The sequence below is a fragment of the Loxodonta africana genome, chromosome 15 (genome assembly GCF_030014295.1).
Source record: "Loxodonta africana isolate mLoxAfr1 chromosome 15, mLoxAfr1.hap2, whole genome shotgun sequence".
Classification (NCBI taxonomy): domain Eukaryota; kingdom Metazoa; phylum Chordata; class Mammalia; order Proboscidea; family Elephantidae; genus Loxodonta; species Loxodonta africana.
The window spans coordinates 1,227,967-1,244,581 of NC_087356.1; the positions used below are offsets into that span (position 1 = coordinate 1,227,967).

General features: G+C 48.3%; 1 protein-coding gene across 9 annotated transcripts in view; it reads right to left on the reverse strand.

Annotated features, from left to right (window-relative positions):
• Nucleotides 1-16,615, reverse strand: part of LOC100660436 (two pore channel protein 2-like) — a 51,257-nt gene that overhangs the window by 5,039 nt on the left and 29,603 nt on the right. For 3 of the 9 annotated variants that reach the window (XM_064268382.1, XM_064268385.1, XM_064268389.1), the window contains exons 10-17: nt 14,176-14,320; nt 12,425-12,610; nt 10,792-10,856; nt 9,840-9,927; nt 8,872-8,934; nt 8,519-8,588; nt 5,367-5,819; nt 1,466-1,581 (exon numbers count right to left, since the gene is read on the reverse strand). In XM_064268382.1, coding sequence (XP_064124452.1) covers nt 5,466-5,819; nt 8,519-8,588; nt 8,872-8,934; nt 9,840-9,927; nt 10,792-10,856; nt 12,425-12,610; nt 14,176-14,320 — 971 coding nt within the window. In that variant the 3' untranslated portion in view covers nt 1,466-1,581; nt 5,367-5,465. The other 6 variants (XM_064268386.1, XM_064268387.1, XM_064268390.1 and 3 more) reach the window with 5 other exon arrangements.

Below are 16,615 nucleotides of genomic sequence, written 5' to 3' on the forward strand. Positions count from 1 at the left end.
ATACTAAGAAGGTTTACCCCATTATTGTTTAATGTTGACCAAGTGAAACAACATGCGGGTCCATCCACAGGTGGACTTAATCATGAGACGTTGATGGTATGGGACATTGGCAACACCTTTAAACTATGCATTTAACGGGTGCAGAGTTTCTGTTTGGGGAGAAGAAAAAGTTTGTAATGGTGACGATCTCACAACATCATGGATGCAATTGATGGCACTGAACCGTAACTTAAAGATGGGTACAATAGCAAATTTTATGTTACATGCATTTTGCCACAATGAAAAAAAAATTATATACTTAAATGTGCTTTTATGTGACATACACATACTCCAACATGAAAGTTACTGGTAAGTGGAAAAAGTAGGTTGGTGAACAACACACGTGAAAAGATGTCATCACATCCACTTAGGATTTTAAAAAATACAATTGTATCCTATATTAATACACGTGACTGTAAATGGATGGAGTTGCAGAAGAATAAACAAACTCAGGAAAGGGGGTATCAGACTGTGAGTGGGAGAATTAAAGGGGAGGAGCAAGGGAAAGATGGAATAAAGGCAAAGAGCAAATTCTGACTTTACTACTGTATTGAATTTGTAATTAAATAGAATTAAATTTAATTCTAATTTAAAAAAGAAATATTCAACATAAATGCAAAATTGTTGCAACTCAATATATTTAATATTTTAGGTGATGTAAGTGTTAGATACACAGAGCATAAAGAGAGGCGTGAGAGGATGGCAGGGCTCCACAGACCGTGTCAGGTGGGTCAGCAGGGACCCACCTTCTGGAAGTCCTCAGGTTAGTCTGATTTAAAGCACTAACGCAAAGCATCAGGGCAGGATCTTAACCCCCCATTTCTGTCACCGTCACAGCCCCGCCACCTGGCCTTAGGTTGGGGCAGTGACAAAGTGCAGAATAATTAGGGGCATACTCTGCTGACTAGAGAAACTAAACCTGGCTAAAATGCAGTGGTCATAGAACTGTATTACCACATTCATAGTCTTCATTTTCAAGAAACGCTGTGCTTAAAAGCTGCTGTACTAGAACATCCCTTTACCACATTTAAACATCCATAATTCACTCATGTAATGTAACACAGGGTTAGTTTTTAGAACAGCGAAACACTGTAAAATAAACGAGAAACCTTGCATAGCCCCGTACGCGTATGTGCACGGTAAGTGCTCCTGACTGGCTCTCCATGCCTTCTCCTCCCCTCACTCCCATGATCAGACCTCGGAATGGCCCCAGGCAGGGTAGACAGGGCGGCAGCCCCACAGCTTTCTCCAATGGCTCCTGACAGGTGAGGCTGGTTCACGGGCTCATAAGGACACAGAAAGGCACCTGGGCTGCACAAAGACACTCCAGGCAGCAGGCGCAGCAAATGGTGAGTTTACTGTGGTTTCCAGTTGTAGATCCTTTCCAAGCTCAGCATTACGTACTGTTTTCAAAATTGGGATTCCTTGGATATATGTCACTGGGTGAGAAGTTCAGAATCTCATCCAAAGAAGGGCCTTCATCCTCTGGGGCAATTTCAGACTCAAACATCCGCTGCAGCAGGGTGTCCACGGTCCGGTACCCTAGGAGCAAGGACACGGGCAAATCTTCAGCTTCTACGGGTTGGGCAGAGGGCAGGCATCCAACCCACAGACTTCAGCTCTCCTGAAGGAGGGCCACTGAGTGGGAGAGAGTGCTCTGAGCATGGTGAGCAAACACTCATTGAGAGGACAGATGAAGAACAGAGAATCACTCATTTCTTCTGGGTGTAAAGGAATCCAGGCACCGATCCCATGAACTCTCTGGAGGTCAGGAAGGTCCTCCTTAAGACTGGAGGAAGGACAGTGACCTCTCAGGCCGCATCCCCTCCACCTGGAATCTAGGTTCGATTCCTCAGTCTCAATTTATTATAGGGCACCCCAGCTGGAGCCCAGATGATCCAGACTGGTTTGGGTTTACTCAGCCAACTGTTAATCCATTGAGAATCAAGTAATTAAGCAAATAGTTGTTAAGGGCCCCCACGTCTCTGGTAGGTCATTAAGCTCTGGGAATGCAATGGAGAACAAAAAAGACATGGCCCCTGAGCACAGAAGCTTCAAGTCTGCAAGGAAGACAGACAGTGGCCAAATAGTCACAGGACTGTAAACGTGCACCTGATGCCAGCTGAAAGTTGGAAAGGGGTGGGGACACAGCAGGAGGCCGGAGGAGGCTTCACTGGGGGAGTGCTACTCAAGCAGAGACCTAAAGGAGAGGGGCTCATTACGAGAAGGGGAAAGGAGAGCAGCCAGGTGGAGAAGCAGCATCTGCTCAGGTGGGGGGGGCAGGCGGAGCAGGGGAGCCCTGGAGCTGACAGGCCAGCAGGGCCGAAGAGCAGCGGGCATGCCAGGTCACGGTGGTGGGAGAGACGCAGAGACACTGAGAGAGACAGTCAGGGGGCCGTGAAGGCTGTGGGGAGGGGCCTGTCCTTGAGCAATGGGAACCCACCGAAGGCGAGATTTGCATTCAGGCCTTCTCCCTCACTGGCTGCTGGAGGAGGACAGCTTAGAGGAGTGTCTGTTCTATTTTGCATTAGGTTTCGTGTGGGGCCAAAACTTACTTTTTGATGCAATTCTGAAGTACAACCCTTTCGAGCCCTTCCTTTTGCTGTGTCCGTCACCCCCACTAAAGCCACTGTCCTTGGTGTCCACGTGGTTGATAAGCGCCCCATCCTGTACCTCTTCCCTTCAAGGAGGACAGACAACATGGAGGTTACTTAGCAGAGCCCTCACATGGCCTCCCCGCCTGGCCCAGTGGTCACTGCCCAGCCACATGCAGCACACTCATCCGGTCAGGGTCCCTGACAACAAGCACACAGGATCAGGCTGGGCACCGTGGTCAGAACCTTGAAGGTACGGTATACACCGACTCCTCACTTAGCAACTATCTCGTTATCCGACACATCACATTAACAACAACAGTGAAAAATCTATTCTCCGACTACTTTGCGCATTAATGACGAGCTTCTGGCAGTAACCCTTTTGTGACCAGCGGGACACAATGCCAACCTACATATTCCACCTCTTGGGTCCAGAGGGACATAGTGTCCCACGTAATATTTTGCGATCTGCTGCAGCCATCCTCCGTTTTCACATAACAAACTGGTCTTTCGAGCTGAACCACGTCTGTAAGTGAGGAGGGGGTGTCCGTCACAAAGTCTAAACATGCTACTCACTCTTTGACTCCCACTCCAAGCTCTTGAATCTTCTTCTCAATAGCAGTTTCTACTTCACTTTTTTCTAATGAATATGCCACAAAGAACGCCTCCAAGATGAATGCTATAAAAATACTGAGAAAGAGTAAGGGGTAGGGGGAGTTGTGTAGAGGCAGCTTGTGGTCCAGGTGATGTGGAGCCCTGGCCCTAAAGAGCATTCGAGCCCAAATACGAAGACAAAGAATATGCAGCCCAGGAGGGAGAAATAATAAACGAAGCCGCTCTTGACTTCCATGCACTTGGAAAGTCATTGTTCACTTATATCCTATTTGAACAGTGACCACTAGGAAGAAAATGGTTTAAGGGAAAGTCAAGGCCCAATAACTGTTGGGGGACAACTCCCCGTGATTGTCTCGTGTTCTGCACAGTCAGTCCTGTGGACAAAGGATTTACAGCCCGTTAAGGATGTTTGTGTAAGAAGATAGCCCAGGAGAGTAAAGTGTAGACAGCCTTCCTTCCCAGAGACAGTCCAGGGTAGCAGAGAGTAGCCCTCTTCCTCCCTCCCCAGAGAAGACGTGTGCTGATACTCCAGAGCAAAGGGAAGGCCTGTGTCCTTCTCTGGAGGGGAGGGGAGGGGAGAGGAGGGGAAGGCAAGTCACCAGCAGTCCTATATAAGTCAAAGCTGCCTGATTTCAGAGTTTCTCTCCCACTATACACCCCACTCTACCTGGAGCTCACCACATTGCCCTGCGGAGACTGGGGCTCAGGGAACTGACACAGTCCTGCTGCTTCTGCCACATTAATAAACTGTCTTTGTCTCTGACCCAAAGGTCTCGTGTTTTCTGTCAGCACACGCACACAGCAGGTGATCACATCAGTTTGCGTGTAGGGTAAAACTGCAGACCCTTCACTGCTTCTGACAAATAATGATGATTTAGCCCAGAGCTGTTGCAGTGCTCACATGCTGTTTAGGGGAAAGGAGTGAAAACGTCCCTGAAGCATTTTCATACTGCCTTGGTCTACCCCAGTTGGCGTTGAGTCAATTCCGACTCGTGGAGACCCCATATGTGTGACAAACTAGAACTCTGGTCCGTAGGGTTTTCAGTGGCTGATTTTTTTGGAAGCGGCCTGCCAGGCCTTTCTCCTGAGGCACCTCTGGGTGACTCAAACCTCCAGCCTTTCAGTTAGCAGCCGAGTACATTAACCATTCGCACTACCCAGGGGCTCTCGGCTCTCTGGAAACCAATGTGAGACCCCTCGAAGGAGCATTTCTATCTTCTTCCCAGTACATATTCCATTCAGACTGTTGGACACGCAGGCCTGACCAGACCCACCCACAGGGTGTCCTCTTCCCCCACCCTCTGCCAGGACTTTCCTTGAGGCGTCTTGAACCAAAATCAGCAGGTCCTTGAGGCCAAAGTAGCCCTGACATGACAAGGAAGACACAGGCGCCAGGATCTCGGTGCCACCCAGTCAGCCCAAGAATTTCAGGCCCCAGCCCCGAGACACGTGCTGACAACCAGAGAATATCTAGGGAGAGAGTCACGGTGGTAGTGGGGATGCAAAGTCAGGTCACACGAGGAACCAGGAACAAGGATCAAAGATTCTTCAGGTGTTGTGAGGGGTGAGATATCATAGCAGTCTTCAAATATTTACTGAATTCTCCCACGGAAGAAAGGTCAGAACGGCCTGGAACCAGTGCAGAGAACGCACCAGGAGATGAATGTCCATCCCACCTGACAGACAACACGAACACAGAATCTCTTGGGTTCTGATGGGCCCCAGTAGTTGGAAAGATTTTGGCAGAGCCTGGACAGCAGTTCAGCAGGGATGTTTTATTAGAGGTGGTTAGCAGTGTTTTAGAGGTGATTAAATCTCTGGGGGACAGGGTAGGGAGACTGGCCTGGGCCTCGAGTTCCTTCCCACTCAGGCAATGGTGAGGCTGTGAGATGTATACTGTATGCTGATGTGCAAGACACTGGTAGACGCTATGAGAAACACAAACCTGAACAAAAATATGACCCCCTCCTCCCAGGGTTGAGCATCTAGTTGGGGAGATGAGACAGACCCACAACCCACACCATGGTGGAACAAGAGAAGGCTAGGAGGGAAGCGTAAGCAGCTATGAATTCTGGAAACGGAGATTTAAGATTTACAACACGGCAGGGGTAAACTTACTTAACGATGAGGATGACAACCACCACGTGGAAGGCGATGAAGTACAGCTTTGCCGCCTGATGAGTGACCAGGGCAAAGCCGCCCGCAATGAGTAGGCAGCTAAGGAACCAAACCTCCGAGCGACGTGGCACACCCCCTAAGCCCAAGGACACCGTAATTAATTCTCCTCCCTGAAGTAACTTCCAGGCAGCATGCAGCCCCTCTGTGAACCCTGCTCCTTCTTGGAAGGATATTGTGCCACTGGTTAACCACTGTGAGCTCCATCAGCACGATGAAGGACGAGGCAAGGTCGTTGAAGTTGTTCTTGCAGTATCTGTCTCGGGCGAAGGCTGTATCTTTTAAGGCTGGGTTCCCACATACCAGAGCACCAGGAGTGGTGAAATTGGAGTCAAAGAACTGGACTTTGCCATGGAACATTTCCATCCCAATGATAGCAAATGTATAGTAGACCACCTAGGAGGGGAGATACCCCATTGTTAGTATAGTAGACCACCTACAATATAGTGGACCACCTAGGAGGGGAGATACCCCGTCATCAGTATAGTAGACCACCTGGGAGGGGAGATGCCCAGTCCTCAGTGGCCACACAAAGCTGCAGAATCAAGGGGCAAGGAGCAAGCTGAGGAACCAAGAACAGCCTGCAGCTGAGGACGTTGGTCAGCACCTGTTCCAGGGTCCAGCAGAAAGGGCTGCTGTGTGTATTCCCTTGGCCAAAGCACCAGAGAAGGCTGCCTTCTCCAGCCAACAATGCAAAGCAGCTTCAGGAAGAGGGTCAGAAGGAGTTGGCCCCTCGGCCAGAAAAACCTGAGCCGTCTGTGGAAGGAAAGAGGGCCCGGCCAGCTGGACCATACACTGATCCCCCATGGACTTCATTACAAAGTCAGAAACAATGGCTGCTAGCAAGTCACTGGGTTAAACACTCAATAAAATAATACTAATAATAAGCTAGTGCTCTTGGGGGAAAAATAAAGTTGTGTCTTTACCTTGTTCTTTACACCAAAATAAATCCCAAAGGTACCAAAGCTTTAAATGTAAAAAATAAAGTCATAAGAGAGCTGGGGGAAAGAAAAATGGGGTTGAAACTGGCCTTACTAGGGGTGACATAAAATCTAGAAACTTTAAACTTTCGTTCAGCCAACCAAAACAAAACAAGACTTATGTCAGAAAAACAAGCAACGGACAAGGCACGATAACTGTTCTTTATACAACGTGTTGTCACGTTTGAGTCAGCTCCGGCTCAAGGCAACCTGTGTCCATAACAATGAAATGTCGCCTGGTCCTGCTCTACCCTTATGATACAACCTAACAAAGGTCTGCTTCCTTAATAGGCAAAGAACTCCTACAAACCATAAAAAAAAAAAAAAAAGAAGAACAGAAGACCAACCAAGGATGTGAATAGACTGTATAACAAAAAATTAGCATAATTGGCCAAAAGAACTTAGAAAGATGCTCAGTCTCAATAATAACTAATGGAATGCATGTCGAACAACAAAACGCCATTTCCCACCTATCAGATTTGGGGCGGGGGGGATGGAAACGTTTAATAAAACCCAGAGGTGAGGGGTGCAGGGAACCAGGTGGTCACACACTATCGTTGAAATCTACATGGAAGTACGTCTTTGGAAGGCAATTTGGCACCATCTACCCAAATTTTCCAGTTGCCGAGTTGATTTCAACTCATGGTGACCCCATGGGTGTCAAAGTAGAACTGTGCGCCACAGGTTTTCAGGGGCCCACTTTTCCGAAGTAGATCTCCAGGCCTTTGTTCTGTGGACTTGAGCTGCCAAACTTTCAGTTAACAGCTGAGCGCTCAACCAGTTGTGACGTCCAGGGTACCATGGTGGTTCAGTGGTAGAATTCTTGCCTCACACACAAGACACCCGGGTTTGATTCTTGGCCAACACAATTCCTGCTCCGCCACCACCTGTCTCAGTGGGGACTTGCCTGTTGCTGTGACACTGAACAGGATTCAGCGGAGCTTCCAGGCTAAAAACCAGCCTAAAAACAAGGCCTGATGATCTACTTCTGAAGCCAGTCAGTGAAAACCCTGTGGATCACAACGGTCCCATCCCTATGTGCATGGGGCCAACTTGACAGCAGCTGACGACACCCAGATTTTAAACACATTTACCTTTGACTTAGTTCTAGGAATCCATAAAAGAGATACACTGAAATAGGCACAGGTATCTTAAAAAAATAAATAAATAAATAAATAAATATATTTTTTTAAGATGCATGTACAAGGATGGGACATCATGATAAACGTCCCTTATTCAAAGCCTGTCCGCAGAGGGGCAGATTGGGCACACAGTGTATCGTCCCTGTGTGGAAACTTTGCAATCAGGGCAGAGATTCCGTGGCTGGGCGTGTCCTCCTGAACATACAACAGAAACATGAAGTAGGACAAACTTGTGCAACGGCATTTTGTATGAATTGTCCATTTGGGTAAATAATAAACTGGACACACACATGCACGGGCCTGATACAGTTGTCGCAGGCACAGAAATATTCAGGAAGAGTAACGAACCTCTTAACGATGACTGTCTCTGGGAAAGAGGAGTATGGAGACAAGAACAGGTGACTGAAAGCCTACTTTTTATTCTATAGTAATTGAATTTATTATTATAAAAACACTCCAAACACTCCATGGCAGGGTAGCCACCAGTGTTCATGCTTCCCCGCCCACATGCAGACTTGTCCCTGAGTGGCAGGCACCCAGCCCCTCGCAGCCCATGGCCGTGTTCTCACACTGGGTGAGCGTGGACGCGGTATGGGAACAGGTGAGGAGCAGGTGCATTCTCTCCATGAGCACCACAAAGACTCTGAGTCCTGGGGGGCAGAGCCAGGGGGGGGAAGGAGCCTGAACCCGAGAGCCATTGGCCAGCTAGGGACACCTGCCTGGACCACCATGCTAGTGAAAAAGAAACGTAACTGGGTTAGTCCATGGATTTTGTGTTTATTACGGCAGCCAGTACACCTTAACTAATACATTCCATTGTTTCCAGAAAACGTGATACTTTATTGCCACTGGAAATTAGTTGAATCTCATCTACTTACTCTCCCTTTCTTTGTGTTACTTAAAATAAGGTGCATTAAGTGTTGTTAAGAATAAACTCATTTCACAAAGAGTAGCGGCGTGAGCAGTCACTTACCAAGACAAGTCCACCAAACGTCAGCATCGTGGGGCCGATGTTAATCAAGGTGGTCACTATCACCCGGAATCTGGGATAAGACAAGGTTCCCGAGGCAAAGCAAAAGGGAAGATTTAAAATAAAACTGGAACCAAACCAGCATGTTTTAGTTTAATGCCCCGCTCTCCCCGGTCCTGTGTTTAAATGTTTCAGTAATTGGCCTTTACGATGTTGTCGTATCGCTCCATCTGCCAAGCTGGGAAAGGGGTTAGCTTGCAGTTTCTCTCAGATCAAAGCAAGGCAGTCTTGAAAAATGTAAGAAAGGTAATTACAAACCCTGGGTGGCATAAATGGCCAAGAGCTCAACTACTAACCTAAAGGTTGGCAGTTTGAACACACCCAGAGGCGCCGCAGAAGAAAGGCCCAGCAATCTGCGTCTGAAAGATCACAGCCTTGAAAACCCTACGGACTGCAGTTCTACTCTGCAACGCATGGGGTTGCCAGGAGTCAGAATTGTCTCGACTGCAACTGGTTTGTTTGTTTTCACTAATAAGACATGAACAGGTGTGGAGGCTGAAAAACTAGTGTCACCAACTTCTCTCCCCACCTCATCTCCATCAAAATCAAGGCTGCTTTAGGGGTCCTGGCGGCCTATTTGAATCCACCAGGCACTCCTTGGGACCCCTACGGGGCAGTTCTACTCTGTCCTACAGGGTCGCTATGAGTTGGAATCAACTCGACGACAATGGGCTTTGGAGGCCCATGCTGACAACTGAAAACTTTCTCTGGGAACAGGCCAGTTCTCTGACGGAGGAGTCACCCGTGCCATCCTGGGAAGGAATTAGGGGGTTGCGCTTATCCAGGTTTCAGGGTCAGTCTCCTGGGCTTGCACCTTTCTGACTGTGCACCTGGCCGACTGTCAGTGTCGTCACCTGTAAACTAGCAATGACACAACAGGGGTTGTTGGTAGATTTAACAAGACAGTGCTCAGCACAGGGCCTGGCGTTTGGTTGCTTCTCAGTAACGTTAGCTGCCGTCACAGACTGCTATTTAGTCACAGCCTAATGGTGCAGGCACAAAGGAGCCTGTAGGGGGACACAGAGATGAAAGTGACTCATGACAAAATCCCTGCTCGGGAGCTGCCCTTTGCATGCTCTCCACACATCCTCTAATGCTCCCCACCGCCGCCCCCACCATGCTCCTAGAGAACCCCAGCTCCTCTACACAGGCACGTTCAGGGCTCCTAGCGGGGAGCATCTAGTCGAGGCAGGCATTCCTTCCACCCGGCCTCCAGTGTGGAGAGGCACCCAAGGGCAGCAATTTCCCGTGGCTTCGTCCCTACCTCTCTATGCTGACGATGACCCTTAGGAGCCGGAGCACCCTCAACACCAGGACAATGTCCAGTATCTGCTGGCTGCTGCGTCTGCTTGCTGGAAATAGAACACAGTCATCTAAACATCCTGTTTGCTGAAGCCTCTGTGTTGCCCCTCATCAACGAGGTGTAAGCTCTCAATGCCGGAGAACAACTGGGTGTCACTTCCAGAACAGGACAGTGGTTCCAAGCAAGAAGGAAAGGAGGACTATGCCGTAAAGCAAAGCCCAGTCAGCTGAGTGGGCAACCAAGGTTCCTCCCCTTCTCCCCTCCACCCCAGTGCCAGAGTCACAGGACGGGGAGCCATACTGGGCTATTTGTGGGTGTAGGCCTCAGATCCGCATTAAGTGAACATGGACCCAGTTCTGCAGGAGAACCTGCTCCAACGAGCCCTTCCTTCCTGGCACCCTTTCACATAGTTACGGTTAGAGGCTGCACTGCCCCGAGGGAGCCTGCCTGCCCCTACAGGAAGGAGTATGCGTGGGGGTGGCATATGAGGAAGGTGAAGAGAAGGTGGTGGATGGGGACGGCGGAGAGGGCTCCACTTGCTCCTGGATTCCGTCGAATTAGGCAGAGGCCACACCTGCCATGGCTGGCATCTGGATGGGGGTGGAGGTGGGCATTGGGTCAAAGGTGTAGAGGTCAACCCTGAGATCGAGAGCCAGCTCTGCAGAGGAGATACCAGGTGAGTATTTGCCTGATGGATATCTACAAACAAAATCTCTAAAATAAAGCCAAAAACAAACAACGCTGCCAGCCTTCATGACTCTTAGGGGAGATGAACCCCCCCTCCAAGAACATGTAACATTTTTAATAATTCTCTCCTATGCCCCACCCCCTCACCCCAGACTTCTCAGAGGAACCCAGTGAATGTCCGACAGTGACTACTGATTAAACATGCGATCCTGGGAGGGGCACTGACCTGACTGGATGGTGGCATTGGCCACTGTGGCCACCAGGGCTGCAATGATGATCAGTGTGTCAAACCTGACAGTGGAAAAGCAAACTCAGTTATGAGTCAAGGGAGAGGCCTGCCAAGTCAGGACACGATGGCTTCTGAGAAAACGTCTAATCCTGTGTCTTATGCAAAGCAATGACCCAGCCATAAAAAAGTGGATCACAATAATGGTTAAACAACATGGTAAACATAACTAATGTCACTAAGAAGCTCTGATGCCCCAGTGGTTAAGAGCTCGGCTGCAAGCCAAAAGGTCGGCAGTTCAAATCTACCAGCCACTCCTTGGAAACTCTATGGGGCAGTTCTACTCTGTCCTATAAGGTCGCTATGAGTCGGAATCAACTCCATGGCAAGGGGTACAATGTCATTGAATTGTCAATGTGAAAAAAAACAATGAAAAGGCAAACCATTTGTTACATACGTATTTGCCACAATAGAAAATGTATAAAATTTTTTGAATTGATTTACATAATTTTTAGGACAGGAAATATGAATCAAGAAACACTCATTTGAACAACAATCCAAGGGTGGTTCACAAGGCATTGCCCGAGGGAGTGTGCAAGGAATCAGCCAATTCACGTCGCCTCACACGCCTTCCCAAATAACTATACACTTGTAAGGATACTTTGACACATTTGCAGAACACATAGTGTAATGTTTCTTGGTATTAACTGTACCAAATGCATTGTAACTTTTTTAATTGAAAAAAAAAAATTCATCAAGTTGTTACTTTTGCTTCTGACAATAATCCCAAGAGACAAGAAAGCTCAGGACACTGCTAACGGGTTCCCCTTAGACCACACATCCGCCATAAGCTCAGGACGCTGCTAACGGGTTCCCCTTAGACCACACGTCCACCATAAGTTCAGGACGCTCCTAACGGGTTCCCCTTAGACCACACATCCACCATAAACACAGGACGCTGCTGACGGGTTCCCCTTAGACCACACGTCCACCATAATGCAGCTCCCAGCACTTAGAGTCGTCATTACAGGGATCCGCCCCCACAAGCTGTGTACTGCTTAAGACAGGACTGGGTCCCCGCGTGCCTGACACACAGTGGCACTCGATACAGCCGTACACTGAGCACCCAGCAGCAGCTGCTGCAGCCAGTGGGCGGTAGCTCTAGACTTGGAGGTACAGAGCCTGGAGGAGAGAAGGTCCGGGGGAGACACATGCAGCCCAAGGGAGGGCTTGCTGACAGTCCTGTTGTCTGGCCATGCTGGCCTAGTTTTCAGACAGTGAGACTGGAGAGCAGGCCAAGGAGCTGTGGAAGGAACTGCCTCACTGGGTATGATGTTTTAAGACCCTTTCCAAATCCAAGACGCCATGACTTATATTCTAATTTTAGCTAGTCAGTTCAAACTCATATCATGAAGAACAGTTTTTACTAAGCCAGGTGTCTCCCACCCCCACATTTCATTATCAGATTCCTCAGATCCAGGGAGATGGAGCTTGGAGAACTACAACCATGTTTCCCAAATTGTGAGCCCCTTCTCCTCCCTGGAGCTTGGAGGACTACAACCACGTTCCCCAAATAGCGAGCCCCTTCTCTTTCCTGACAACCTCCTTCCCTCCCCAGGACACGTGCACTTGCCAGTTCCAGAACTGCTTCCTTCCAAAATAGGCTCTGGGCTCATACGTGTACAGTTTCAGGAGGATCTCAGTGATGTAGAGAGAGAGGAAGAGCCATTCTGCATAGGAGATGAGGGCATTTTTCTCATCCAGAGCGATGAAAACGGCATTTATGAGAATGATGACATCATAAATCCAGACAAAAATCCTGGCATGAGGGGGAAAAAGAGACCCTGTCACCCTGAATTTTAGTGAAAGAAGTGTGAACCTGCTCAGAACCCCACTGGGGCTACTGTGCTTCCTGGAACCATGATGAATGCAGGATCCCACACACACAAACACACACCCCTCATCTACTGTGCTTTCTGAAGCCATGATGAATATAGGATCACACACACACAAACACACACACACACCCCATCTACTGTGCTTCCTGGAACCATGATGAATACAGGATCACACACACACACACATACACACACACACACACACACTCCTCGTCTACTGAAGGCTCCAGCACAGCCAGAGCCCTAAAGCACCCCTGCCTCCCACCAACGCTGCACGGCCCTTCTCTGGAGAATAAAATGAAGGCAGAGGGAGGGGAGGGGATAAGGCCATGGTATTCCCCGGCTCCTTTTGGGGGCACAGTACCTGTGATCAGTGGAAAGCTTAGGGAGAATTGGGTAGTGGGGGACAGGGAAAGAGCTTGGGGTTTAGTACAGGATAGTCGCACCTCTACTGCTTGTCCCCAGAAAATTAACATCCTTAACTAAGGTTCTGAAAACCCTTTACCCCTAATAGACATGGAGCTTTCTACAGGACTGACACCCCCGTCCTCCTCAGCACGTTTCAGGTGAAAGTGGATGAAAAACTAGGATAGCTAGCTTTCATTCAACCTTCCGTTCCAGAGCAGGCCAGGTAGCTCAGGTGGCTTTCCCCTGTGCTCCAGAGAATAATGGGTACAATATGGCTACAGGGGGACAGGAGGGGTCCGCCCCAGGGCTTTCTGTGAAGCTGTAGACTGGGTGTCACTCACGGACATGCAAACACCCTTCATGTGAGGAACGTCAGTGGCTCAATGCTGATATTAACAGGAAGGAACCTCTACCTAAAGGGCTTTGATAAACATAAAACACGAGAAGCGAAAAGGGGTACTTCATAGACTGAGATAATTTCAAGGACTTCTGAATCGTTCGTTTTTATAAAATTCAAAGAAAGCAGGAGGCCACCATGGCTGAGGATGAGTCTCTGATGATATTGGCATTCCAGGCCGCATATATTAATAGCAAGATCTCAAACCAGGATAAATGATTATCTACCAGAAAATAAAACTTTACATGTTTAAATCACTATAAGAGCATAAATTATAGAAACCACTAATTGCCTCCTTAACAATCATCCCAGTAACTCCAGCTGCTGAGTTCTGACCACACGACTCTCAGAATCAAAGTGCCGTATCCGACCTGAACTTGAACTTGATGTTGACCCTGGTGGGCTGGACTTCAGAGCTGTCAGCTTCACCCGCCCAGAAAGCACATCTAGCCTGTGCCCTTAAACGTCTTAGGAAACAGGGCAGAAGCAAGCACACTCTAGAAGCCTGTCCTTTTGGCAAGGTCAAACATAGCGTACCCACAACGTCTCCTGATGCGCCAAAAGCAGTGAGCAGGGGGTGATTTACGGCTCTGAGGGTGAAGCCCATTCCGTCCAGACGGCACGAGCAAAGTCCTTGTTTTTTAAGGCAACCAGAGAGAAAAGCAGCCACATCTGACTTGCCTGTGCTGGACCATCTTTTGGATGAAAAGGCTCAATGACGACGTGTACACTTGTGGCATCCAAGCTTCCAGGGGATGTCTCTTGACGTCCATGGTGACCACCTGGATATTGAGGAGGTCAGCCAAGCGTATAAAGTTTGTTTTGTCTGCAACGCAAAAACAACCCAAAATTCATGGCCACTAACCCAAAAGTCTAAAGGGTAAAGTCAAGCTGGCAGAGACTCTTGGGTCTTCTTTCATAGATGAAGACCTAAAGCCTCCGAAGGCCAAGAAGTCACGGAGTGGCAGAGTCTGCCCTCCATCCCCAGGCCTCCTGTCTACCCTCACTCAGCCCCTCAGCCAACCCAAGTCAGCTGACTGTGATTTTCCCAGTTAGCAGGTACCGCCATCTTACAACCTACCTGCCACACTGCTTTCCTCCTCAGAGGCCATGGCTACTCTCAGTGTCTGCCATAACCCACCTCTCCAGCCTTGTCCCCACTTCCCCTCCCTTCCGTGAAGCCTTCTAGGCCCGAAGGTCATCCACACCTTCCACCTGAACCCTTACCATCTTTTCTGCTCACCCTCCCTCTAACCCTTCTCAAGGACTCACTCATACCCACAGCTTCTACAGTGAGCTCACCCGCCACCCCAGGTCAAAGTACAGTGGCTGACCAGACCCACCCAGCTGAGGAGCTGATGCTGTCCAGGCCGTCCGAATGCCCAGGGCCAGCAGGCTACTCTCCGCTGCCCCAGCACCTCTGTGCCCACCGGCTGGGTGGTATGGAGACCACAAGTCTACTGAACTGATTCCCAAGCCTGTTTGTGCTTGAATTCAAATAGCTACAGCTTAAGGAAATATCACCTAAGTGGACAAAATCAGAATGTACCAAGAGCGTGGCTGCTTTTTCGAAAACTAAGTTGAATGCTTTGGAAAGCTGAAGAAAGTTGCTAAAATAAACTGCGGGTGCAAATCAGGTGTAGCTGAGACAGCCACCAAGGATTGGGGCATGAGTTTTAAAACCCTGGAAGAATTCTCGTTTAGGGCAATTTGTGAACGTTAGGTGTCCATTTCTGTTTTCGGAAATAAACTAAGCATCACGGTTATTTTGGGTGGCCTCATGGTGTGGTGTGTGCAGGAGAGACAGTGCAGAACTTTCCACGAATGAAAAGGCCTTGGACTTGCCAGAAGCACAGCGTCATCTGAGTGAGGAGCCCCAATCAAAGCCTTGGGTGGCATCAAATGCCCATGTTGTTATTTTAAATATTCCTAAGAGCTGTTAAGACCTAAACCCAGTGTTAAATGAAGAAACACAAAACTTAACAAATATGGAAAGAAAAGGGCTGAGTTGGATTACTAACAGAGAATATGGAGCAAGTAATGTTGTTCAGATACCTTAGGATTCGCCAAGTTCCCAGGTCTTCAAAGTTAGAAGGAAAATACGCATATATACACCTTAATAGTCAAAGACGCAAAATCCACTCGGGTGGAGGTACAGCTTCAGGAGAATTAGGTAACATCACTTGAATCCAAGGATCTGGGTTGTGTGATCTCCAGCATCTTGAGGTTACTGAGGCCCTGACATAGGATTTGGGGTGACCTTTTTTTTTTTTTAATCAGGATTGCTAATAGGAATCCATATTGCTCAAGCCAGCAAATAACACAATCATCAGGGAATCGATCAGTCTCAGTGGGTTCACATCTGTCAATCCAGAAGATTCAGTGGAATAAGAAAGGACAAAGAGAATCAAAACCACAGTGACGTTGTGTGACGAAGGAATTTGTTTGTTTTTGTTGTTAGGTGCCATTGAGCCAGTTCCAACTCACAGTGACCCTACGTACAACAGAACAAAACACTGCCTGGTCCTGCGCTATCCTCACAGTCATTGCTAGGTTTGAGCCCATTGTTGCAGCCACTGTGTCAATCCACCTCGCCGAGGGTCTTCCTCTCTTTCACTGACCCTTTACCTTACCAAGCATGATGTCCTTCTCCAGGGACTGGTTTCTATGAGAACATGTTCAAAGTATGTGACACAAAGTCTCATCATCCTTGATTCTAAGGAGCATTCTGGCTGTACTTCTTCCAAGACAGATTCATTCATTGTTCTGGCAGTCCATGGCATATTCAGTATTTTTTGCCAGAACCGTAATTCAAATTCCTTGGTCTTCCTTATTCATCGCCCAGCTTTCGCACGTTTATCAGGCAATTGAAAACACCTTGGCTTGGGTTAGGTGCACCTTAGTCTTCAAAGTGACATCTTTGCTTTTCAACACTTTAAGGAGGCCTTTTGCAGCGGATTTGCCCAGTGCAATGCATCATTTAATTTCTTGACTGCTGCTTCCATGGGTGTTGATTACGGATCCAAGTAAAACGGAATTCTTGACAAACTCAATCTTTTCGCCATTTATCATGGTGTTGTTTGCTGTTGATGGTTAGATAGGCCTTCTTAAGAAAGAAGCA